The sequence below is a fragment of the Neomonachus schauinslandi genome, chromosome 2 (genome assembly GCF_002201575.2).
Source record: "Neomonachus schauinslandi chromosome 2, ASM220157v2, whole genome shotgun sequence".
Lineage (NCBI taxonomy): Eukaryota > Metazoa > Chordata > Mammalia > Carnivora > Phocidae > Neomonachus > Neomonachus schauinslandi.
Window position 1 is genome coordinate 63,357,913 of NC_058404.1, and position 23,290 is coordinate 63,381,202.

At 39.3% G+C, this 23,290-nt stretch overlaps 1 protein-coding gene across 1 annotated transcript; it reads right to left on the reverse strand.

Moving 5' to 3' along the window:
• Window positions 1-674: 674 nt before the first annotated feature.
• Window positions 675-22,919, reverse strand: APELA (apelin receptor early endogenous ligand). The gene is made up of 3 exons (XM_021698965.1): window positions 22,844-22,919; window positions 21,386-21,475; window positions 675-999 (listed from the first exon to the last, which is right to left on the reverse strand). The coding sequence occupies exons 1-2, from the start codon at window positions 22,917-22,919 to the stop codon at window positions 21,387-21,389; spliced, it is 165 nt and encodes a 54-aa protein (XP_021554640.1). The 3' UTR covers window positions 675-999; window position 21,386.
• Between the last annotated feature and the right edge of the window lie 371 nt (window positions 22,920-23,290).

Consider the following 23,290-nt stretch of genomic DNA (forward strand, 5'->3'; position numbering starts at 1 on the left):
GAGACACCATTAATAAACTATGAAAGGGAGACAAACTCTGTGATTTCAGAATTTCTATCTCAAATTCTTTATAGTATACCAATCCGACCTTTTATTTTATCAAAATAAGGGTTAATGGTTTACGGTTTCTTCCACTCTATAATGTTTACAAAGCAAAATTTCTAATCAAGAAAAGAATTTATAAACTTCATACCTGGAATTAACTTGGTCAAATAATAACTTTATGGCAATGAGCTATCTGTCTTTTAATAAATACAAATTAAGAGTGAACTTAACAACTTGGGAAGACCTAACATTGGGAAGGAAATAAAACATTGGCTTCTTATAATTACATGATGAGAGATAGATTCAGAAATGAACATCTTAGTATTTCAAACTTTCTTTTATGACTTTATGGATATTTTTCAAAATAAAAAAATACTTTCATACACATTAAAGCCTATAATATAAAATTGCTAGCAATTAATAGCTTCTTTCTTAGTCTTTCCATATAAATAATCAATGAACCAATTAATGTATCCCTATTCTGTAAAGCCAAATGGTCAAAGTGTTTGATTAGAGATTTAGCATTTTTGGAAAAAAAAAATCACTCAAACATATAAATACTTATTTTAATACTTTTGGAGAATTATAGAACTATGAAAGAAAAATTTTAATTCTTGTACTTTTTATTATTAGAGAGTTCTAACACATTAAAAAGTATTTTTCTTTTTAACTCCTCTAAGAATTGTAATGTGCTGAAAAATATGAGAGATTTTTGTTATGCAAGCAAATAATTGTGCTTCAGACTGGAATTGCTTTTGAATTTATGTTATTTTTCCCTCTAAAGAGAACCCAGGAAGAAGGGAATCCTGTAAAACTAATAAACCATCCCAGGTGTTTTCAAATGATTCCCTTTCATACAGGAACTTGTAAGCAATCACACTATGGTGTGGGTGGGTATCTTTCCTTCACTTCTCTTCTGGCAGACCAGGTGCGGTTATCTAGAGAAGGTCTACACTGGGAAGGCAAAAGGAGAAAGAAACATAATAAGAAATGCTATCCAGCAGACCAATTTACCCATGCTTAATTTTTTTAATAGATAATGAGTTATGAAAATTTACCAAGGTTTTTCAGCACTGAGAGCAATTTTATATTTTCTTACCTTTCAATATAGAAACAGCACCTCTATTTCTTCAAGTCTGAATTTATGTTATTAAAGAGATTTTTTTTCATTTATTTATTTTTCACCTAATAATCTCTGTTTGCTCAGTGACCCACATTAGCAGTCTTGGCTATTTTTCCCAGGATCCCAGGATCGAGCCCCACTTCAGGCTCCTTGCTCAGCAGGAAGTCTGCTTCTCCCTTTCCCCCTCCCCCTGCTTGTGTTCCCTCTCTGTGTCTCTCTCTGTCAAATAAATAAGTAAAATCTTTTAAAGAAAAAAAAAGAAATCTTTTAATGTTATGAAACTATTTAATAATTAGTACTTAGCAATAGGTTTTAAATATATGGTAGGGCAACATATAACTAATTTTTTAAAGAGAAAAATGGATCTTTTACAGGAAGATAATCATTGGTATCAAGGTTTCCCTAGGCAATTTGTTTTGGCCTCCTTCTGAAGACATGAAGGCAGCCTCTTGGTTCATTTTTGGAAGCTTCCATGTCCTTAACATTTCACTTCCCTGACAGTCACGGTGAGGTGTCAACTACAATGAATTTAGCAGTAAAAAAAAATGCAGGTATGCCTCTTCTAGAAATCACCTCAGACTGCCAAAATTTAGAAGATAAAAATGAGATGGGTTTCTTGCTTGTAAGATTAGCAAAAGTTAAAAACATTGATAACACCCAGTGTTGGCAAAAGTGTGTGGAATAAGGATTCTCACAACTTGCTGTTGGAAATGTAAGGTGGTGTAGCTTTTCTACAGAGCAATTTACTACTAGGTGTCCATGTTTAAAATATGCACAGCCCAGAGGCACCCGGCTGGCTCAGTTGGTAAAGCAAACAATTCCTGATCTCTTGGGGGTCATGAGTTCAAGCCCCACGGTGGGCGTAGAGCTTACTTAAAAGACAAAAAAATGCATAGCCTAGAGGGTTCTTAAATGATGGTATAAGGAGCTCTGTGACCCTTCCTTCTGATGAAACAAACTTAGCTGGTGAAAATAAAATTTTTTTAAAAGTTTATTTATTTTTTTATAAACTCTACAACCAACGTGGGGCTTGAACTCAAAACCCTGAGATCAAGAGTCGTATGTTCTTCTGACTGAGCCTGCCAGGTACCCCTGAAGTTTTCTTTAAGAAAGTATTTAAAGGGGTGCCTGGGTGGCTCAGTTGGTTAAGCACTGGACTCTTGATCTCAGCTCAGGTCCTGATCTAGAGTTGTGATTTCAAGCCCCACATTGGGTTCCACATTGAGCACGGAGACTAGTTAAAAAAAACAGTTTTTAAAGTCTCTGGAAATTGTCTGAGGAAATACAGCAAATGGAGAAACATTGATTCAAGTGCTGTAAATGAAATGTTTGTGTGCCCCCAAAATTCATATATTGAAACCTAATTGGCAATGTGATGGTATTTGGAGGTGGGGCCTTTGGAAAGTGAGTAAGCCATGAGGGTAGAGCCTTCATGGCTGTGATAAGCGCCCTTATAAAGTAGAATCCAGAGAGCTCCTTAGCCCCTTCCACCATGTGAGAAGACAGATATCTGTGAACCAGCCTCTGGAATGTTGTTCATAAGCCACCTAGTCTATGGTATTTTGTTAAAGTACCCTGAACAGACTAAGACACCAAAAAAATCCACTAATGACAAAAACTGGAAATGGTAAATAAAAAGGCTAATATAATAACTCTGCATATAAATATATACTTCTTCTCCCTCCTTCTCTCAGCCTTAAAGGACCTAAAATTGTAGAAAGTAATAATTTTAACAAACTTGTATGTGTAACATATATAGATGTAATGTGTATAACTATAGTGAAATTAAAAAAAGAGAGAGAATACAGCTATATAGGTATTTCTGTATATCATGGACTTAAAAAAAGTATAATCTGAAGTAGATTCTGATAAATTCATATATTGTTTAAGTCCTAGAGCAACCACTAAGAGAGTAAAATAGCAGATATACGGTTGACCCTTGAACAACATGGGTTTGAATTACACAGGTCCACTTACACATGGATTCTCTTTTGATATGGTACTATAAATGCATTTTCTCTTCCTTATTATTTTCTTTTTTTAAAAAAGATTTTAATTTATTTATGAGAGAGAGACAGAGAGCGGGGTGGGGGGAAGAGCAGAGGGAGAGGGATAAGCAGACTCTGCACTGAGTTGTGGATCCTGACGTGGGTCTCAATCTCACGACCATGAGATCATCACCTAAGCCAACACCAAGAGCCAGATGTTCAACCAACTGAGCCACCCAGGTGCCCCTTATGATTTTCTTAATAACATTTGTTTTTATATAGCTTACCTTATTGTAAGAATACAGTATATAATACATATAACATACAAAATATACATTAATCAACTGTGTTTATATTATCAGAAAGGCTTCCCATCAACAGGAGGCTATTAAGTTTTGGGGGAATCAGGGCGCCTGGGTGGCTCAGATGGTTAAGCGTCTGCCTTCGGCTCAGGTCATGATCCCAGGGTCCTGGGATCGAGTCCCGCATCGGGCTCCCTGCTCGGCAGGGAGCCTGCTTCTCCCTCTGCCTCTCTCTCTCTCTCTCTCTGTCTCTCATGAATAAATAAATAAAATCTTTAAAAAAAAAAAAAAGTTTTGGGGGAATCAGAAGTTATACATGAATTTTTGACTACACAGGGGGTCAGTGCTAATAACCTCCATGTTGTTCAAGTGTCAACTGTATATCCAACTATATCAATAATAACAATAAATGTGAATTTGGGTAGCTTGGCTGGCTCAGTTGGTAGAGCATGTGATTCTTGATCTCAGGATCATGAGTTCAAGCCCCATGTTGGGTGTGGCGCCTACTTAAAAAAAAAAAAAAAGTGAATCACTGAACGATCCATTCCAAAGGCAGATCTTGTCAGACTGAGTAAAACAAAACAAACATGATCCAACTGTATAAAAGACACACATATATTCCAAAGTCAAATAGGTTGTAAGGAAAAGGATAGAAAAAGACATGCAAACAGCAACCATAAGACAGCTGCAGTCAACGTACTAATGACAAATCAAACAGACTCTAAGACAAAAATAGTTACTAGAGACAAAGACATTTCATAATGATAAAAGGGGTCAACTGAGGAAGATATAAGAATTATGAAGATATACGTACCTAACCACAGAGCCCCCAAAATACATGGAAGCAAAACTGACAGAATTAAAAGGAGAAACAGATGATTCAACAATAGGATGAAGTTAGAAATCAACGGCAAATAAATTTGAAAAATTCACAAATATGTGGGAATAAACCACACGCTGCTGAACAACCAATGGATCAACAAAGAAATCACAAAGGGAGTAAGCAAATACTCTGAGATGAATATGAAAACTTATGGGATGTAGCTAAAGTAATGCTTAGACGGAAATTTATAACTCCAAAAATCTGTATTAAAAGAGAAGACAGATCTCACTCATTATGGTAACATTTCACCTTAACATACTAGAAAAAGAAGAGCAAATGAAACCTAAAGCAAGCAGAAAAAAGTAAGGATTAAAATAGAAATAAATGAAATAGAGAATGGAAAAACTATAAGGAAAAAGAATAAACCCAAAGTTGGTCCCTTGAAGACATCAACAAAATTGATGAATCTTATCTAGACTGACTAAGAATAAAGAAAAATTCAAATTACTAAACTCAGAAATGAAAGTGAAAACATCACTATTGACCTTACAGAAACATTTTTTTTTTTTTAAAGATTTTATTTATTTATTTGACAGAGAGAGACACAGTGAGAGAGGGAACACAAGCAGGGGGAGTGGGAGAAGGAGAAGCAGGCTTCCCGCTGAGCAGGGAGCCCGATGTGGGGCTCGATCCCAGGACCCTGGGATCATGACCTAAGCCGAAGGCAGACGCTTAATGACTGAGCCACCCAGGCGCCCCCTTGCAGAAACATTTTTAAAAGATTATAAGGAAATACTCTGAACAACTGTGTACCAAAAAATTAGATAACTTAGATGAAATGAACAAGTTCCTAAAATGATACAAGCTACCAAAATTGCTCAAGAATTAATTTAAATATTTTTTTTTTAAAGTACGCTCTACACCCAATGTGGGGCTTGAACTCAAGACCCCGAGATCAAGAGTCACATTTCTACTGACTGAGCCCGCCAGGCGCCCCAGAAATAAAAAATCTGAATAGGCCTATAACAATAAAAATGAATGCATTAGCAATTTAAAAAACTTCCCACAAAGAAAAGCCCTAGGTATGATTTCACTCTTATGTGGAATTTAAGAAATAAAACAGATGAATATAGGGGAAGGGGAAAAAAAAAGCCAAAAACAGAGAGGGAAGAAAACCATGAGAGACTCTTAACTATGGGAAACAAACTGAGGGTTGCTGGAGGGGAGGTGGGTGGGGAATAGGGTAACTGGGTGATGGGCATTAAGGAGGGCACTTGCAGTAATGAGCACTGGGTGTTGTATCCAACTGATGAATCACTGGATTCTACCTCTGAAACTAATAATACAGTATATGTTAATTAAATTAAACTTAAATAAAAAATTTAAGGAAAAAAAAAAGGAAAAAAAGAAAAGCCCTAGGCCAGATGGCTCCACTGGTGAATGTTACCAAATATTTAATTTTTTTCCCAAATATTTAATATTTTAATGTCACACATGATTTCAATAGACTAAAAGACAAAAATGCATGATAATCTCAACAAATAAAGAGGAAAAAAACCAGTTATAACTCAATACTCCTCTTTCATGATACAAAAACTTTCAACAAACTAGGAATTAAAGGGAACTTCTTCAAGCTAATAAAGGACATATTCAAAGATCCACAGTTAACATACTTAATGATGAGAGACTGAATGCCTTCCATCAAAATCAAATAAAGACAAAGATGACTGTTCTCATCACTTCTATACAACATTGTACTAGAGATTCTAATTAGGGCAATTAGGCAAGGCAAGGAAATAAAAGACATCCAGATTAGAAAGGAGGAAGTAGGGGCGCCTGGCTGGCTCAGTCAGTACAGCATGCCACTCTTGATCTTGGGGTTTTGAGTTCAAGCCCCAAGTTGGATGTAGAGATAATGTAAAAATAAAATGTTAAAAAAAAAAAAAGGAAGATATAGAAGTATCTATTTGCTGATGACATGAGCTTACACATAACAGATCCTAAGGAACCTACTAAAAATTATGAGAATGAGTCCAAAATTTCACCAAGTTTACAATATATAGGATCAATAAACAAAAATCAAATTGTATTTCTATATATTAGCAATGAACAATTAAAAAATGAAATTAAGAAAATTCCATTTACAATGGCATCAAAAGAATAAAATACTTAGGAATAAACTAAACAAAACAAGTGAAGGGGTGCCTGGCTGGCTCAGTCAGGAGAATGTGTTACTCTTGATCTCAGGGTTATGAGTTGGAGCCCCACACTGGGTGTGGAGATTACTAAAAAAAACTAAATAAACTTTAAGAAACAAACTAAGTGTAAAACTCATATTCTAAAAACTACAAAACATGGTTGAAAAAAATTAGAGTAAATTTGACTAGATGGAAATATATCCCATGTTCTTGAGTTGGAAAACTTAATTGTCAAGATGGCAATATTTTCCATATTGATCTATAGATTCAACACAATCCTTTCCAAATCCCTGCTGGCTCTTTGCAGAAATTGACAAGCAGATCTTAAAATTTATATAGAAATTCAAGAGAACCAGAATAACCAAAGAAAACCTTGAAGATCTACAAAGTTGGAGGACTCACGCATCCTTATGGGGCGCCTGGGTGGCTCAAATGGCGAAGCGTCAGCCTTCGGCTCGGGTTGTGATCTCCAGATCCGGGGATAGAGCCCCATATTGGGCTCCCAGCTCAGCAGGGAGTCTGCTTCTCCCTTTCCCTCTGCCTCTCCGTCTACCTCTCTCAAATGAATAAATAAAAAGTTTAAAAAATGAAAAAATAAAAATATAAAAGCTTGCTATAGGGCACCTGGGTGGCTCAGTCAGTTAAAGCATCTGCCTCTGGCTCAGGTGGTGATCCCAGGGGTCCTGAGATCCAGCCCCGTGTTGGGCTCCTTGCTCAGTAGGGAGCCTGCTTCTCCCTCTCCTGCTGCCCCCCACTCATGCTTGCTCTCCCTCTCTCTCTCTAGTGCTCTCTCCCTGTCAAGTAAATAGATAAAATCTTTAAAAAAAAAAAAACTTGCTATATTACTACAATAATCAAGAAAGAACAGTATTAGCATAAGGAATGACATATAGATCAATGAAATAGAATTGAGAGTCCAGAAATAAACCCTTGCATTTATGGTCAATTAATTTTCAACAATAGTGCCCACATAATTAAATGGGGGGGAAAGAATAGTGTTTTCAAACAAATGGTGCTAGAGCTGGATAACCACACAAATAGGAGGTTGGACCTCCCTCTCTCCTCACATCGTATATAAAATTAACTCAAAATGGATCATAGCCAGGGGCTCCAGGCTGGCTCAGTTAGTAGAACATGTGACTCTTGATCTTAGAGTAGTGAGTTCGAGCCCCATGTTGGGGTAAAGTTTACTTAAAAAATAAATAAATAAAAATAAGAATTTTAAAAAAATGGATCATAGCCATAAACATAAGTGATAAAACTACAAAACTTAGAAGAAAACATAGGTGTAAATTATATTTGTAACCTTGGATTAGTCAGTGTTTTTTTTTAAGATTTATTTATTTACTTATTTATTTGAGAGAGAGAATGAGAGAGAGCATCAGAGGGGGGAGGGTCAGAGGGAGAAACAAACTGCCCACTGAGCAAGGGAGTGGGACTCGAGGGACTCGAGGATCATGACCTGAGCCAAAGGCAGTCACTTAACCAACTGAGCCACCCAGCCGCCCTAGTCAGTGGTTTTAAAACATGATGCCTAAAGCACAAGGCACCAAAGGAAAAATAGACAAATCAGACTCTAACAAAACTAACAATTTTTGTGCTCAAGAATAACACCCAGAAAGTCAAAAGACAACCCAAAGAATGGAAGAAAATAATTGCAAATAAAGTCCTTGTATTCAAAATATAAAGAATTCTTACAACTCACCAGTAAAAAGACAAATAAGACAACTGGAAAATAGGCAAAGAATTTGAAAAGACATTTCTCCAAAGAAGATAGACAAATGGCCAGTAAGTATATGAAAACGTCAACATCATGAGTCATTAGGGAAATGCAAATCAAAATCACAATGAGATACAGTAGTCCCCTCTTATCCCGAGGGATGTATTCCAAGGCCCCCAGTGAATACCTGAAACCATGGATAGTGCCAAGCCCTACATATACTGCGTTTTTTCTATTCATACATACCTATGATAAAATTTAACTTATAAATCAGGAACAGTAAGAGATTAACAATAACTAATAACACAATAGAATAATTATAATAACTATAATAAAAGTTATGTGAATGCGGTCTCTCTTTCAAAATATCTTATTATACTATACTCACCCTTTCCTGTGGTAATGTGAGATGATACAATGTCTGCGTGATGAAATGAAGTGAGGGCAATGACTTAGGCACTGTGATATGGTGTTAGGCAACTACTGACCTTCTGAAGACAGGTCAGGAGGATCATCTGCTTCTGAACCACAGTTCACTGCAGGTAACAGAAATCATGGACAACAACATCATGGATAAGAGGGGTCGGGGGGACCTACTGTACCAACCTCTAGGATGGTTATAATAAAAAGTGTTGGTGAGGATGTGGAGAAATTGGAACCCTTATATACTGCTGGTAGGAATGTAAAATGCTGCAACCACTATGAAAAATAGTTTGGCGGTTCCTCAATAAGTTAAACATAGAATAACCATATAACCCAGCAATTTCACTCTTAGGTATATACCCAAGAGAACTGAAAACATCTGTTCAAACAAAAATTTATAAACTAGGGGCGCCTGGCTGGCTCAGTCAGTAGAGCATGCAAGTCTTGATCTTGGGGTCATGAGTTCAAGCCCCATGTTGGGTGTAGAGATTATAAATAAATAAACTTAAAAAATTTATAAACGAATGTTCAGAGAAGAATGATCCCTAATAACCAAATAGTGAAAATAATAATGACTGGATAAACAAAATGTGATTTTTCTATACAGTTTTATTTCGTCATTACAAAAGAATGAAGTACTGATATCTGCTACTATATGGATGGGTCTTGAAAACATTAAGCTAAGTGAAATAAGCAGACCATAAATGAAAAAAATTTTAAGAAAATTTATATAAAATGTCCAGAATAGGCAAATCTGTAGGGAGAGAAAGTAGTTTAGTAGTTGTCTAGGATCAGAGAGCTGGGGAGAAATGGGGAGTGCCTGCTAATGTGTATGAATACTTCTGTATGGGGTGATAAAAATGGCCTAAAATCAATTATCATGATGTTGCACAACTACTTAAATATAGTAAAACCCATTAAACTGTACAACTTAAATGAGTAAATTATACATTATGTGAATATCTCAAAAAATTAAAAAATATGCATGTCCTAGTGATTCTACTTTTAGAAATGTTTTGTAAGTAAATGCACAAGTGTTTAAAGATGAGTGCATACATGTTCATTGCACCATTCAAAATAGCATAAATAAATAAATATCCATCAATAGCCAAGTTAAATAAATTAAAGCTGTTCATACAATGAAACTGAAGAGTCATTCAAGATGACTGTCTTCCAGGGTGCCTGTCTGGCTCATTTGGTAGAGCTTGCAACTCTTGATCTTGGGGTTGTTAAGTCTGAGCCCCATGCTGGGTGTAGAGATTACTTAAAAAAAGACTACCTCCAGGGCGCCTGGGTGGCTCAGTTGGTTAAGCGACTGCCTTCGGCTCAGGTCATGATCCCGGAGTCCCGGGATCGAGTCCCACATCTGGCTCCGGCTCGGCGGGGAGCCTGCTTCTCCCTCTGACCCTATCCCCTCTCATGCTGTTTCTCTCTCTCTGTCAAATAAATAAAAATAAACAAAATCTTTAAAAAAAAAAAAAAGACTACCTCCAGATCTACAGATAAATAAATCTAAGCTTAGCAACCTTAAGAGGCAAGGTAATAAATGCATTACACATGTGTTTAAATTATATGTGTGTATATTTACACATAATTTTTGTATATATAAAAATGTTACTATTAGAGAAAAAAATGAGTACATATAAAGTTGAAAGCTCTAACACAATTTCCCTTTCTTTCTTTCTATGATTTTATTTATTTGAGAGAGAGCGGGGTGGGGGGGGGGAAGAGGGAGAAGTAGGCTCCTCCCTGCACAGGGAACACAATACAGGGCTCGACCCCAGGACCCCAGGACCATGACCTGAGCTGAAGATGATACTTAACCAACTGAGCCACCCAGGTGCCCCATTTTTCTTTTAAGATTTTATTTTTAAGTAATCTCCACACCCAATGTGGGGCTTGAACTCACAGCCCTGAGGTCCAGTCGCATGTTCTACCGACTGAGCCAGCCAGGAGCCCCTACAATTACACTATAATGAAACATGAAACCTAAAGAACTCCAAAGTCCCTTCCCAAAGTTCCTTGGGCCAGGGTAATGAGAGATGTTATATATGGCACACACACACAAGTGAAGTGACATTTGACCAAAGTCTTCTTGATTGAGTAGGAATAAACTAGGTGAAGAGAAGGGCTAGAACATCCTAGATCCTATGTCCAGGGAAATGTGTGAAAGCTCTGAAGTGAAAAAAGGACATACTTGACAAACTCACAGACACAGCCAGTGAGTCAGGTCAGATAAGGTTGGAGAGAGAGAAGTGCTTGATTATGCACTGTTTTGTGGGCTACATTAAGAATTTTATTTTGGGAAGAAAAAAAAAGAATTTTATTTTGGGGCACCCAGGCTGGCTCAGTCAGTGGAGCATGAGACTCTTGATCTTGGGGTTGTAAGTTCAAGCCCCGTGCTGGGTGTAGAGATTACCTAAAAATATTTTTAAAAAAATTTTTAAAAAAATTTTAATCCTAACAGTAATGAGAAATCACTAAAGGGTGTTGAGTGGTATGAAGCTATAAATATGAAGAATGGATAAAAGAGAAGCAAAAGTAGGTATGAGGAGGCTGGTGTAAGGCAGACAGCAGAGAGGCTTGGGTGGTGTGAACTAGAGATGAAATAAGTCTGAAACAGGGAGACTGAATATACAAATGGACAATGGCCAGACCATAAAACAGAACTCTGACCTGCAAACTCTATAGCAACCAATCGAGGAAGCCAAACCATAACCTGTGTAGCAATTGGCCTCAAATGGTCAAGATTTGCTCAGTAACTACCAGGTTCTCTAATTTTGCCCCTTCTGTCCTCTGATTCCAATTCAGGTCTAAGGAAAGAAAGCCATATATGCACCCCAAACCAATCACATAGGAAGCCCTACTTCTAGGTAGCCCAACTCCAACTTCCCCATACCAATAACTTCCAATCAGATCATACCCCAAAGCTTTCCCTTTTTTCACTATAAAACTTTCCAACTCCCTTGCCTATCTCTTGTCCTCAGCCAAAAACAAATGACAGTAGCTGACTCCCTTGCTCCAGCAAGCTCTGAAAAATAGGCTTTACTTGTTCTCATTTGGATGGTCTTCTCCACCCCCTACCCCCCGCACCCCCGCCCCAGAGTATTATCAGTTAGTGTAAAGAGGTGATTGAGGTCAAAGGAATGGTTGAAACACATTGTGTTTTATTGTTTTTGTTTTTGTTTTTATTTGACAGAGAGAGACACAGCGAGAGAGGGAACACAAGCAGGGGGAGAGGGAGAAGCAGGCTTCCTGCCAAGCATGGAGCCCGATGCGGGGCTCGATCCAGGACCCTGGGATCATGACCTGAGCCGAAGGCAGACGCTTAACGACTGAGCCACCCAGGCGCCCCAACACATTGTGTTTTTTTAACTACACTTCATTTAAAATAAAAAACTAAAATAGGGGTGCCTGGGTGGCTCAGTCAGTTGAGCGTCTGCCTTCGGTTCAGGTCATGATCCCAGAGTCCTGGGATCGAGCCCCACATAAGGCTCCCTGCTCAGCAGGGAGCCTGCTTCTCCCTCTCTGTCTGATCTTCCCCTGCTTGTGCGCGCTCTCTCTCTCAAATAAATAAATCTTAAAAAAAAAAAAAGTAAAACAAATAAAATGCTGAAACCTAAAAAAAAAGAATGGTTGAAACAGAGTAGAAGATGGTAGAGGAAAACTATAACTTGCAAGCCTTTTAGGATTAAGCCTGCCTAGGAGCCAGAGGGTTAGCTGAGAATTTAGCAGAAAAGTAGTAGTGTCAGAAATTTAAGGTAAGGGATTTTTGCAGACTGAGTAGTCAGTTGTCAAATTCTGCTGAGAAATAAAAAGAATAAAAAAACCTTAATTTAGAAAGCTGAAGGTGACTGATGGCTATTTTATTTTATTTTAAAGATTTATTTATTTACTTCAGAGAGAGACAATCTCGAGCAAGACTCTGTGCTGAGTTCGGAGGCTGAAGGCGGGGCTCGATCCCAGGACCCTGAGATCATGACCTGAGCAGAAATCAAGAGTCAGCCAGTCAGCCACTTCACCGACTGAGCTGCCCAGGTACCCCCATGGCTATTTTAAAAGAAGGTATAAGACAGATTAGAGTGGATTGAGGTGTGAATGGAAAATAATGGATCAGACAGGATGCCTGGCTGGGTCAGTCAATAAGAGCATACAACTCTTGATCTCGGGTTGTGATGATGAAGGATAGTTGGAAGGCAGGCAGGCCGGCAGTGACAAGGCTCTCCCCAGCCCTAAAAGGAAACCACCCTTAAAAGGATTTTACACCACCCTGGAAGGAGCCCTCCACCCTTTCCCATGTGACAAAAACCTGGTTGGACGACAGGCGCAGGGTTAATCAGATTAAAACAGCCTGCCAAGGAGCCCATAAAAACCTTTAGACTTAGAAATTCTGCTGGCAACTCTCTCGGGTCCCCTTCCTTCTCAGGAGCTTTGTACTACCACTTTACTATCACTCAACAGACTTGCTTTGCTGCCTACCAGTCCATCTGGTCTACCTCTTCATTCTTCGAAGCGGCATGACCAAGAGCCGTGCACCATGAACACTGACAGAGAAAAAAACAGTGAGTTCGAGCACCGTGTTAGGTGTAGTGTTTACTTAAAAAAAAAAAGAAATGTAACAAAAATATTAAAAAAGAAAAAAGAAAATGTGGATCAAAAATGAGGAGTACAAAAGATTGGCTTGAGACCATTCACTGAGAAGTGCGTGGGTGTGTGTGTTGTTTTAGTATGTAGTCTTATCAGCATTTATTTTATTTTTTTTAAGGATTTTATTTATTTATTTGTGAGAGAGAGAGTGCAAGCACAAGCAGGGGAAGCGGCAGGCAGAGGGAGAAGCAGGCTCCCTGCTCAGTCCCATGCGGACTTGATCCCAGGACCTGAGGCAAAGGCAAATGCTTAACGGATTGAGCCACCCTAGGCCTCACTCTTATCAATGTTTAAACCTGTATGTTGATACATAATCCAGAGAGAAAGGAGAAGGAAGAAAATGTTTTAAGTGGCAGTTTCAGATTCCTGACAAAGTGGGAAAGGATGGGCAGGACCCACAACACAAATGAAGGAATGGCCATGCTTTCCATGGCAGCAGGAGGGCAGAAGAAGATGGGGGTGAGCAGGGTGGGAAGTGGATTAGATGGGATTCTAGTTTGGTGCTGGGAAGTTGAGGGATACACCCTTTGATGACTTGTCTTTTCTTTCTTTTTTTTTTTTTTAAAGATTTTATTTATTTATTTGACAGAGAGAGACACAGCGAGAGGGAACACAAGCAGGGGGTGTGGGAGAGGGAGAAGCAGGCTTCCTGCGGAGCAGGGAGCCCAATGCGGGGCTCGATCCCAGGACCCTGGGATCATGACCTGAGCCGAAGGCAGATGCTTAATGACTGAGCCACCCAGGCACCCCGGTGACTTCTCTTTTCTTTGTAATATAAGAGGCAAGGCCATCTGCTGAAAATGTAAAGGAGAAAGGCCTAAAACTAGAGGTGAGTAGAACTTGCTTGCTGGATGGTGAGTGGGAGATGATGAATTTAAAAGTGGTTCCAGTCTGACTTCTGTATTCTCCAGCAGCAGGAACATGCCTGGATGAAGACTTCAGGATTCTTCCAGAACAATGTGATGAAGACAGAGCAACAGGGTGACCTACAATGTTGGCAGCAATTATGGAAATAATGAATTATAAAATCTTAGCGGGAGGAAGTAAAGACTTGCGAGGACCAGTGGGTCTGGAGAAGGATGGTCAGTCCTTTGGAAGGCCTGATGAGTTTGGATCAGCCGCTACTCAAGAGTTCAGTTTGTCAGTTAATGTTAGGAAATAAAGCTTAAAATGTGTGTTAAGGTCTCATTGTAGTAAGTCTTAAATGCTAAGATAATAACTCAAAGATTCATTTCATTTCTGTTAGCAACATTTCTGGAATGCCTGCTGTATTCGGGACACTTTCATCGGCTAATGATACAAAGATCAATACAACCCACTGCTGAGAGGTTCGCTAAGCCACTCCATGGTACTGCTGCCTCTGGATCCATTTTGTGTGGCCAAGTGGCCTGCAGGGGCCTTGCATGACACCAGCCCCTCCAGCAAGCTCCTGTGGTGAGCAGCCGCAGAGCCACCCGCAAAGAAGCAAAGAACTATAAGTTCTCGGTATCACTTCCCCAACAGCCCTTGTGATCAAATCTCCCTTGCCTTCCAGGGCCTGTGTATCTTACGTACCCCTTAGATAAGAACCCTTGTGGGGCAACCCCCCCCACCCCCCACCTCTTTTGGTTTGAATTGACCGGATCAGACCCCAGCCCAGGAACCCCAAAGCACTCCACCCAGTCCCTAATAAAGGCATGTGCCTCTCTAGGTCTGCATTCTCCCTTGACCTCCCCAGGTGGCCCCTCCCGGCATGCCCTGTTCTTCCTCCAGGACCTATGAGCAATACATTTCTCTATTTCAGTTTACTAATTGGCCAGCTTTTGAACTAAGGCTCACCAGGCTCATTGTTCTGTACTAGGTGCTCCACTTAACAAATGTTAATGTAACAAAGCAGAACACCCACCCTCTGCCTTCGGGGAATTTACAGCATGCTGGGAAGGGAGGAGTACAGCCAGTTAAGGTGCTACAATGCAGTGAGTCAAGTTCTTTGTGACAGATTATACAAACAGGTTGAGAGAAAATGTAGACATCTAATACAATTGGTAGGGGTATCAAACTCTGGGAAGGTTTCTTGAAGGATGAATTAACAGCGAGGAAAAGAGTCAGGTAAGGGCACTGCAGGCGGAAGTATACTTTGAGGAACAGCAAGAGGTGAAGAATAGACTAACTTTAAAGTGATGTTAATAATAGTAACGAGCTACTATCGATTTAGCAGTTACCATGTGCTAGGTAGGGGATGACAAAGTTAATACCATTACTAGCTCCATCTTACAGGTCTGGAAGTGGAGGGGTTCTTAAGGAGGACGAGTGACTTACCAAGGACCACCAGTGAGTGAGCTTGTGGTCAGAGCTCGAATCCACAATGGCTGGTGTTAATTCTTTCTTATCCCCTCTAGGAGAGGGAAGGGGAGAAGAGGTAGCAGATGATGCTGGAGAGGCATATTTTGTAAGGTCTTGTTTCTTAAGTTATGGGAGTTCTCACTGTCCCAAAGGCTACAGGGACAGTTAAGAATTTTAATCAAGATGTGACATGGTTGGATTTACAGTTTAGGAAGAATCGGATGATTAAAAAAAAAAAAAAGGCTTTTCCCGAACTGGAACGGCTCAGGTCATGATCCCAGGGTGCTGGGATCGAGTCCCGCATTGGGCTTCCTGCTTAGCGGGGAGTCTGCTTCTCCCTCTCCCCCTGCTTGTTCTCTCTCTCTCTCTCTCTTTCAAATAAATAAATAAAACCTTTAAAAGAATTTTTAAAAATTTACATTGTGAAGGTAAAATGTGTATTTCTTAGCACAGTTTGATACATAGTAAACAGATAATATATGATAGCTCTACAGTTATTCTCCAAATTCTGAGAACACAGGAGACATATCTGAGCGGGAGGAATTGAAGAGTTTACTTTTAAGTGTGCATTCATTCATTCATCAAACATTCTGTGGAGCTTACCACAGTCACTGGGCATATAGTTGTGATCAAAGCAAAGTCTGTTCTTACAGAACTTACATTCTAATGAAGAGGGGCAGATACTAAACAATAACAAGGTAAATATGTTATATCAGATGGCAGGTGTCATGGAGAAAAATAAACCAGGAAAAGGGAAATAGGAGGTATCCCAGGTAGGATGAGGTACTTTTTTTTACATGAGTTTATTTTTGTGTTGCTTATTTATTTTTTTAATTTTTAAAAATGTTCTAAAGATTTATTTATTTGTTTGAGAGACAGAGAAAGAGAGAGCAGGCAGGGGGAAGAGGGGCAGAGGGAGAGAGAAACTTAAGCAGACTCACTCAGAGCACAGAGCCCGATGTGGGGCTCAGTCTCACGACCCTAAGATCACGACCTGAGCAGAAATCAAGAGTTAGGCGCTTAACTGACTGTGCCACCTAGGCACCCTGGTATTGAACTTGAAGTGACTCAGAACAGCTAAGGTGATTCCAAGGAGGCAAGTGGACATCCCATACAGGTACCGAAAGGAGTAGTGATTCATCTCTGAGATAAATAATCAAAAGGGAGCATGGCATCATCACCAAAACCAAGGAAAATCTATTCACTATTTGACCCATAGCAAGATAACAGACCAGAATCAAAATGTGTTCACTGGATTGAGAAGTCACTGGAGATCTTTCCCAGAACGCAGTGGGGAGCAGACGGTAAGAAAGGAAACAGGCACCTTTTCAAGAAATTTGACTATGCAGAGAAGAACATGGGCTAGTCCCTAGAGAGCACTATGGGGTCAGTGGTGCACGTGTTTTCCTCTTTTTAAAAGATGAAACAGATCAGTTGTGACATATTGAACAATCTGAGGAAGAAAGGGAGTGATTGTTAGATCAAGGTTCTTGAGGTGTAGAGAGATTAACCACGCCCAGGAGAGGAATCTCTTAAAAGACTACAAAGGGAAAATATAAGTGTAGCGTATGTAAATGTAGTTTGAGTGAGTCTGATTTTAAAGCTTGATGATCTCCATTTTCTCTGGGAAGAGAAATTATCTCTTGTCGTGAGTTGGAAAAGGTTAAGAAGTTCGAGGAAACTGGAGGTCATTAGAGGTTTAAATGTAGGTGAATGGGGATCAGAGGTGCCTAAAAGTAAGTAGAAGAGTTTTTCCCAGGGGCACCTGGCTGGCTCAGTCGGAAGAGCATGGGCCTCTTGATCTTGAGGTCATGAGTTCAAGCCCCACACTGAGTGTAGAGGTTACTAAAAAAAATAAATTAAAAAACGAGAGTTTTTCTCAGAAAGTCCTGCTAATGTTGAAGATAAAATGCTCCACAAAAGTAGAGATTCTGTGCTTTAGAGAGTTGGCTTTCACAGTTCAGCCAAAGAGGCAGCATGGAATGAGAAGGGCCGAGACAATAAATAGGACAATTACAGAAAGAATTGGCAGGCAGGGCTAGAGGACTGGTCAAAAGAGTCAGAAGCCCACAACTTCGAGGGGGTAAGAATAAGGCAGAAAATAGAGAACATGTAAGTACTTAACGTTCTGAATGGTAATCAAGAGTGACAAGAGAAGATTAGCGGGTCTCAATTTGAACTAATGTATTAAAATGTACCTTTACCAGGGTGCCTGGGTGGCTCAGTCAGTTAAGCATCTGACTCTTGGTTTCAGCTCAGGTCAGGATCTCAGGGTCATGAGATCAAACCCCTCACCCGCCCTGCCTTGGTGCTCAGTGTGGAGTCGCTTGAGATTCTTTCCCCCTCCCTCCTCCTCAGGCCTCCTTCCCCACCCTCCCACCCCTGTTCATGAGCTCTTTTGCTAAAATAAACAATCTTTTTAAAAATTAAAAAAAAAATAAATCTACTTTACCAGAAACCTTTTAATAGCCATTGCCTCTGGGAAATGAAAAGGGGCCAAAGGTTAGACTGGGAGACTTTTCATTTTTGACTTTACATTTTTTCATACTGTTAGGAAAAGATTTTACACCATGAACATATGTCACAATCATTAAAAAGCTAGAGAGGGGTGCCTGGCTGGCTCAGTTGGTGGAGCACATGACTCTTGATCTCATGAGTTCAAGCCCCATGTTGGATGTAGAGATTACTTTAAAAAAAAAAAAATGAGAGTATGTTTTAACAGGTTATGTAGTTATCTAGAGTATGTATGTATGTATGTATGTATTTTAAAGATTTTATTTATTTATTTGAGACAGAGAGAGAGAGAACACGAGCTGGGGTTAAGAGCAGAGGGAAAGGGAGGAGCAGATCCCAAGATCCTGGGATCATGACCTGAGCTGTAGGTAGATCCTTAACCAAATGAGCTGCCCAGGTGCCCCTAGAGTACATATTTATAAAGAAAAGCATTGATACAGTGAGATTTTATGGCTGAAAGAGGAAAATTAGAATCTAAGGATCCTACCTCATTTTCCACTCTAAAACCTCAAATTAGCCTGTAAACTTGGATTTCCTGACACCCTCTCTCTTGTTTTCCTCCACTCTAATTCACTTAGGGCTCAACGTGATGCCAACATATTTCAGCAAGAAAAAACAGTTATCAAGAGAATGAATTTTAGGGGTGCCTGGGTGGCTCAGTTGGTTAAACGTCTGCCTTTGGCTCCAGTCCTGATCCCGGGGTCCTGGGATTGAGCCCACATCGGGCTCCACGCTCAGCAGGGAGCCTGCTTCTCCCTCTCCCTCTGCCTGCCACTCTGCCTACTTGTGCTCTCTCTCTCTGTCAAATAAATCAATAAAATCTTTAAAAAAGAGAGAGAGAGAATGAAATTTACACAGCATAGATTTCTCTAACTCAGTTGTACAGGTTGGGAAATGTCACTGAGGATCACGGAGGAGGACTCTAGGAGCTGGTAAAAGTTACATAGTAATGATAACAGGGAATTCTTATTTATTTATTTATTTTTAAAGATTTTATTTATTTATTTGAGACAGAGAGAATGAGAGACAGAGAGCATGAGAGGGAGGAGGGTCAGAGGGAGAAGCAGACCCCCTGCTGAGCAGGGAGCCCGATGCGGGACTCGATCCCGGGACTCCAGGATCATGACCTGAGCCGAAGGCAGTCGCTTAACCAACTGAGCCACCCAGGCGCCCCAACAGGGCATTCTTATTAAGGGAGCTAAAAGTCTAAGCTACTTCGAAGGTTAATCTGGACAACTTCCAAAGTCAACTGTTTATCTTACCTATCCTTTTCCAGTTTTACATGACCCTAGCTGAATCAAATAACCATGTGTGATTTTTATCTAAAACATGCAGAAAACAGGGGCGCCTGGCTGGCTCAGTCAGTAGAGCATGTGACTCTTGATCTTGGGGTCGTGAGTTCAAGCCCCACGCTGGGCGTAAACCTTACATAAAAAACACTTAATAAATAAACAAACAAACATAAAACATGCAGAATACAGAGGCGGATAAATGAAAGGGGGATTCTGCCTTAGAGTTTCACTACCTAGGTCTATAGTGATTTAGCCAGCCGCCAAGTTGTTGTGTTGCAGGACATACAAAAAAGTGTGCAAGTATTTAGGACAATGAGGATTAGGCTTTCACATCTGAAGGTAGCACTTGTTATTAGAGCACTCGTTGAGCAAGATCTTGGAAAATTATCTTAATATTTATTCCACACAGTTCTTATGCTATCACTGGATTTCAAAATGGGAGTTTTATATATTCTTTGAAGAACCTATTAACTGTATGCAGGACTAGGCTAAACAGAGATGAGAAAAACGATGCTGTAAGCTGAGCAGGCCTTTACAGCAATCAGCCAAATTTTGTAAAGGATTGCTTTTATTAAATGGTTTACGAGGCTTTTATTTAGATTTCCTTTGGTTTACAAATTTGGTTTATAGATCAAAGTTTTCCTTAACTTTGCCAAGTCAAATTTCACTACTCTATCTTGTTTACTTGCGACCCTAGTTTTTAGGGCAGGTGGTTTGCGGAGAGAGCTGATACCACCCGTGGCTACCTGAGGGCTTTGCTTTGCTTTACGTAAGGTATCTTTCTCGGTATATGCAGGAATTCCCTTGCTACTGCCAACTGCCCCCTCTCCTCTTTGTTATTTGTGGAGGCGTGCTGGGAAAGTCTTGAACTTCTCCACTCCTCCGAAGCACAGATTTTACCGCTATTTATATGTGGGACTGAAATGCATTATTGACATATGCCAAAGGATTTTTTAGCATCGAAAACGTTTCAGCCCCTATTAATTGGCTTCTCAGGAATTTCTTACTGTATTTTTCTGGATTTTTCCACCAAACCTATTTTTCTTATTTTGATAGCGAACGGTAATTTGTTACAGATACAGGTGTAGAGAACTTGGCTTTTTGTCTTAGCCCTCTTGATAAATGATTCCTGAATTGCTCCTTCATTTAATGTCCCACTATGGGACTTTCACCAGGTTTGAAAAGCATGTATTAAACAAGAGGCGTGGCAACCATTCTCCTTGAATGAATGGTGCCATAAACACAAGAGTCTACAGACCAACTGAATAAGCTAATTTAGCAATTGCCTGTGTATGCTAACCAGCTGAGGGATATTTCAATGGCATTTTTTTAAAGGATGATATATTTTATAAGAATTAAAGAGCTTAAAATAATTACAATGGAATGCCAAGTCACTTATTTTTTAGTATGAAGAAATACACACTTGGGCAGCGTTTGAAGTTAATTGGTTCAAGCAGTATTACTGGTAGTGGTGGTGGATAAAATCATTGGCCTTTCAATGAATGTAAAAAAAAAAAGAGAGAGAGAGAGAGAGGGAAGGAGCAAAATTCTATTCAGAATTTATCCTTAAAGATGCAACAACCATCAAGACCAATTCTATGAGTAAGGCTGGAAAACTGCCATGGTATTAATATTAAATTGGTTTTATACATTAAAAGAAATAGTCAAGAAAAACTATTTTAATAAATTATTTAAATACAGAGGATGGTACATCATTTATATGGTGTCATTGAGCAAATATGTCCAAATGCTTTCAAGGACACAGTGGTCTTAGTGGGAAATGTGCTTGTTCTGGATAGCATACAGAGCTATTCAGTGTTTTTCAAAACACATGTTTAAAGATACTGTTTTGTTTGTCAGTATGCATCCCTTGAACTGGTATCACCTTAAAGGTATTATCATATTACAAAATATAAATGGACCTTCTTTGATATATCTCATCTGGAACATTGCCTAGATGTAGTAAAACAATTTTCTATCAGAAATACCTCAGGGAAAAGGCACCCGTGAATGGAGAGGCACACATCTTCTCTGAATGCAGTTGTGTCTGTGCAATTTTCTTCTCATTGCCAAATTAGCTGAGAAAAAAAAAGGGAAATTAATATTAGGAGCATTTTTCAGAAAATGAACTGTTGTTTAATTGGGAGAATGTGAAGGGACATTTTGCATCCAAACTATGTTGTGATTATTTGCTACCTGTTCAGATGTGATTGTGATATAAAAATTAATGTGATGCAAAAACACGAAATATATTCCTAACAGCTCATGTTTATAGCAGGATCTATTAGTAGTAACCTCCTCCTTCCACATGACTTCTTCCTAAATGCTCTTGGACCTTTCATCTTACGTAATGAATCAATCACAGATATTTTATAAGAACATTGTCCAAGGTGTTCTGTAGTTCAGAAAAGTTTGATTAGCAATTGCTATAAACTGTAAGAAGGGGTCAGCTGCTTTCTGAATTGCTGATTTGCACATTCTCTCTTATTTATGTACAAGGACAAACTGGGGGACGTCATTTGAAATAACCTCAGTGATCAAACTTCTGATTAACTAAAAGGGAGAGACTGAATTTTTAACCAGTTATGCACCCTTTTCTGCTCCAAATGGAGACATATATCACCAACTGAATAATATAATGTATTTGGAATAAATATTACCACCTTTCTATTTAAATGTGGGTTTGCCTTTTCCTGAGTCAGAAAACCTAATTTTTTTTACTTGCCAGTGCTTTGAAATCTTAGATATCTGGTTTTGAAGTAAAAGCACATTAGAATGACTGCTTACTAATTCTTGTTGGTTAAGAACAACACAACACAGATCATCTTTGAAAAATGTGTCAAACCAATTAATATTATCTTGACCATAAATACTTTTGACATTTTTGGCTGTATTAGCACAATAATACTAAAAATTGCATTTTTAAAGCAAGACATGTAATTATATAACTAGAAATAACAGCTTTCATAACTGTTTTAAGATTTCATCTGCATTTTGTCACATGATTTTTCTGTTGTTAATTCAAATTGTTAACATTGCCCCACTCCAGCCAGCAACATGTTCTTCTAATCAACCGCTTTGGATTTTGTATTTTACCTAAAAAATCCGTAAACGTTTGTTGACCTCTGTAATGAATAGACCAAACAGTTCCATTTCTTTTTTACTTATAAGGGCAACGTATCTAAAATAGCTAAGGAATCAATTTTCTTTGAATTTAGAAAAAACAGTGGCAAAATATTTATCATCATTTTAAAACCCACCTACTTTTTAAAACATTCAAATAATAGACCTAACAGGAGAGATAACATACTCCTGAAATCCTACACGCTTACCAATACCTCTGAACACACCTAAGTGATTTTGAGCAGGAACATGATCATGCTCCCCACCCACGGGCCCAAACAGGCAGAACCAAGTTACTCGGTACACATGTATCAAAGTCCTACCTGGTCTCTGTCCGTCGATAAGAAGAAGACTCATCGCGAAAAGCAGAAACGCAAAAAGAAATTGTTGCAACCTCATTTTTCTGCCGCACTAAAGCAGGGCAACAGATCTCAACGTAAACCAGTCTTGGAATAGTCTGTGCGGTATCTGTGTGGCTCCCCTCACATTCTACTGACGAACCTCAGACAACTGCCAGAAAGGTTAATGATCACATCAGACAAGGTTACTGGTGCTGTGGTCGAGCCTCCCTCGGTCGCAAACCCCTCCTCCCCTCCTCCCCCTCCCCCACCCCCGGCACTCCCCTTTATTTCCATAAGCAAATATTGGTGAAATAAACCATTCAAGCGTGCGGTAACTTAGTGGCAGTCTACTGGGGAAGCGCCTAGGAGAGACTGACTTAAATTCAATCTGGAGGTGGAGAAATATGTAAAACAAGGCAGGGTTCGGCC

Excerpts from the sequence above, each read along its gene's own strand:
- APELA (XM_021698965.1), bottom strand. The coding sequence starts at position 22,919 with ATGAGGTTGCAACAATTTCTTTTTGCGTTTCTGCTTTTCGCGATGAGT. Across the intron at positions 21,476-22,843 it reads TATCGACGGACAGAGACCAG|CTAATTTGGCAATGAGAAGA; the intron begins GTAGGACTTTGA and ends TTTTTTTCTCAG.